The sequence below is a fragment of the Phocoena sinus genome, chromosome 1 (genome assembly GCF_008692025.1).
Source record: "Phocoena sinus isolate mPhoSin1 chromosome 1, mPhoSin1.pri, whole genome shotgun sequence".
NCBI classification, from domain to species: domain Eukaryota; kingdom Metazoa; phylum Chordata; class Mammalia; order Artiodactyla; family Phocoenidae; genus Phocoena; species Phocoena sinus.
Window position 1 is genome coordinate 84,158,968 of NC_045763.1, and position 1,572 is coordinate 84,160,539.

The 1,572-nt window shown below is 52.3% G+C and overlaps 1 protein-coding gene across 1 annotated transcript; it reads right to left on the minus strand.

Moving 5' to 3' along the window:
• Positions 1-434: 434 nt before the first annotated feature.
• LOC116760220 (elongin-B-like) lies at positions 435-896 on the minus strand. The gene has a single exon (XM_032644787.1). It carries the CDS (start codon positions 852-854, stop codon positions 435-437), a length of 420 nt encoding a protein of 139 aa, XP_032500678.1. The 5' UTR covers positions 855-896.
• Between the last annotated feature and the right edge of the window lie 676 nt (positions 897-1,572).

A 1,572-nucleotide genomic window follows, 5' to 3' on the forward strand; every position in this document is an offset into this window, starting at 1 on the left:
GCCTTCCTACACTGCTACTCTATAATAATTAGTTTTACTACTTTTTTCACAAGCTATTACTTTATTTTAATTAGATTGTTCATGCACTCAAGTTGTTTACAAGCACTTTTCTTTTTATAGCATATTGATAAACAGTAGAGGGAAACTACCACCTTGGAGAAAGCCAGGAAGTTTTTACTAGGTAGGCCATGGCCCATCGAGGTGGCTCATTCTACTCTGAACCAGAGACCACCCAGCATCCTGGGACCTCCTTAGAGAGGACTGAATCCCTTCCCCTGGGCAGTGCCTAAGTCACAACCATATCTTCTGTGGTCATTGCTCCTTCAGTCAAAGAAAGAGAGCAAAGAACCTCCTTTCCATATGCCCCTCTGAGAACAACCACCAAGTAAATACTAAAGGTTATGGAGAGTTAGTTGTCCACCTCTATTAAAATTTCACATACGTGACATTTCTTTTTTTTTTTTGACACCCAAATCTCTTTTATTGGGAGGGTAGAGCGCTTGGGGGGCCTCTCGCTGCACAACTTGTTCATTGGCGCTGCTTCCTGAGTCCTGTGGCTTCATCACATCCGGCAGCTCGGGTGCGCTGGAGAAGGGCTCGATGCGCAGGGCCTCAAAGGCCTCATCTGCCCTGAAGGCTAGCCCCACAGTGGCTGGGGCCTGAGGCCGTGCTGTCTGGCTGGTGAAGCCACACTCGCCCAATGTCTTTCCGTCGTCCAGAAGCTGGTCGTCCTTGTACAGCCGCTGCTCGTCCGGCGGCCGCTTGAGGATGCCCTCGATGGTGCGCTTTAGCTCGAACACAGTGCTCGACTCCTTGGCGTCCGTGAAGATGGTGGTCTTGTGGCGCCGGATCATGAGGAACACGTCCTGGGGGCGGCGGGCCGGCGTGAGCGTGGAGCCCGGGCCCCACCTCACGGCCCACCGCCCTCGCCGCACCCGGCCCCGGCCTACTTGGCATTTCTTAACTTTCTGGTTTGTCTCCTGGTTCCACCTCTTACCAGTTGTGTGGCCTTGAAAAAGTAACTTTTCAAATTCTCAGTTTGCCTATCTGTCAGATGAAGGTAAAGGCACCAAACGGGTAGAGTTCTTTTGAGGATTCAGTGAGTCAGCCTTGGGTGGGCGCTAAGCCTGGGCCAGCAGAGAGTAGCCATCAGTCGTTAGCCGCTTCTCCTCCCTCTTCTACTACCCTCTCAGCCTTTTTTTTTTTTTTTTTGCGGTACGCGGGCCTCTCACTGTTGTGGCCTCTCCGGTTGCGGAGCACAGGCTCCGGACGCGCAGGCTCAGCGGCCATGGCTCACGGGCCCAGCTGCTCCACGGCATGTGGGATCTTCCCGGACCGGGGCACGAACCCGTGTCCCCTGCATCGGCAGGCGGACTCTCAACCACTGCGCCACCAGGGAAGCGCCACCAGGGAAGCCCCCTCTCAGTTTTTTTGATGGGACAAAATTGAGATTCTTTGGTTCCAGGTTTCAGGGCTCTCTCTTACTTCATTTTTGCTCTTAAGCCTATTCTTTACGTAAGTATGAAAGAGAGAAAGTGAAATAAGTTGAGAAAACAATCTCTAAGGAACTCT

Coding starts and splice junctions, on each gene's coding strand:
- LOC116760220 (XM_032644787.1), bottom strand. CDS start 854: ATGATCCGGCGCCACAAGACCACCATCTTCACGGACGCCAAGGAGTCG.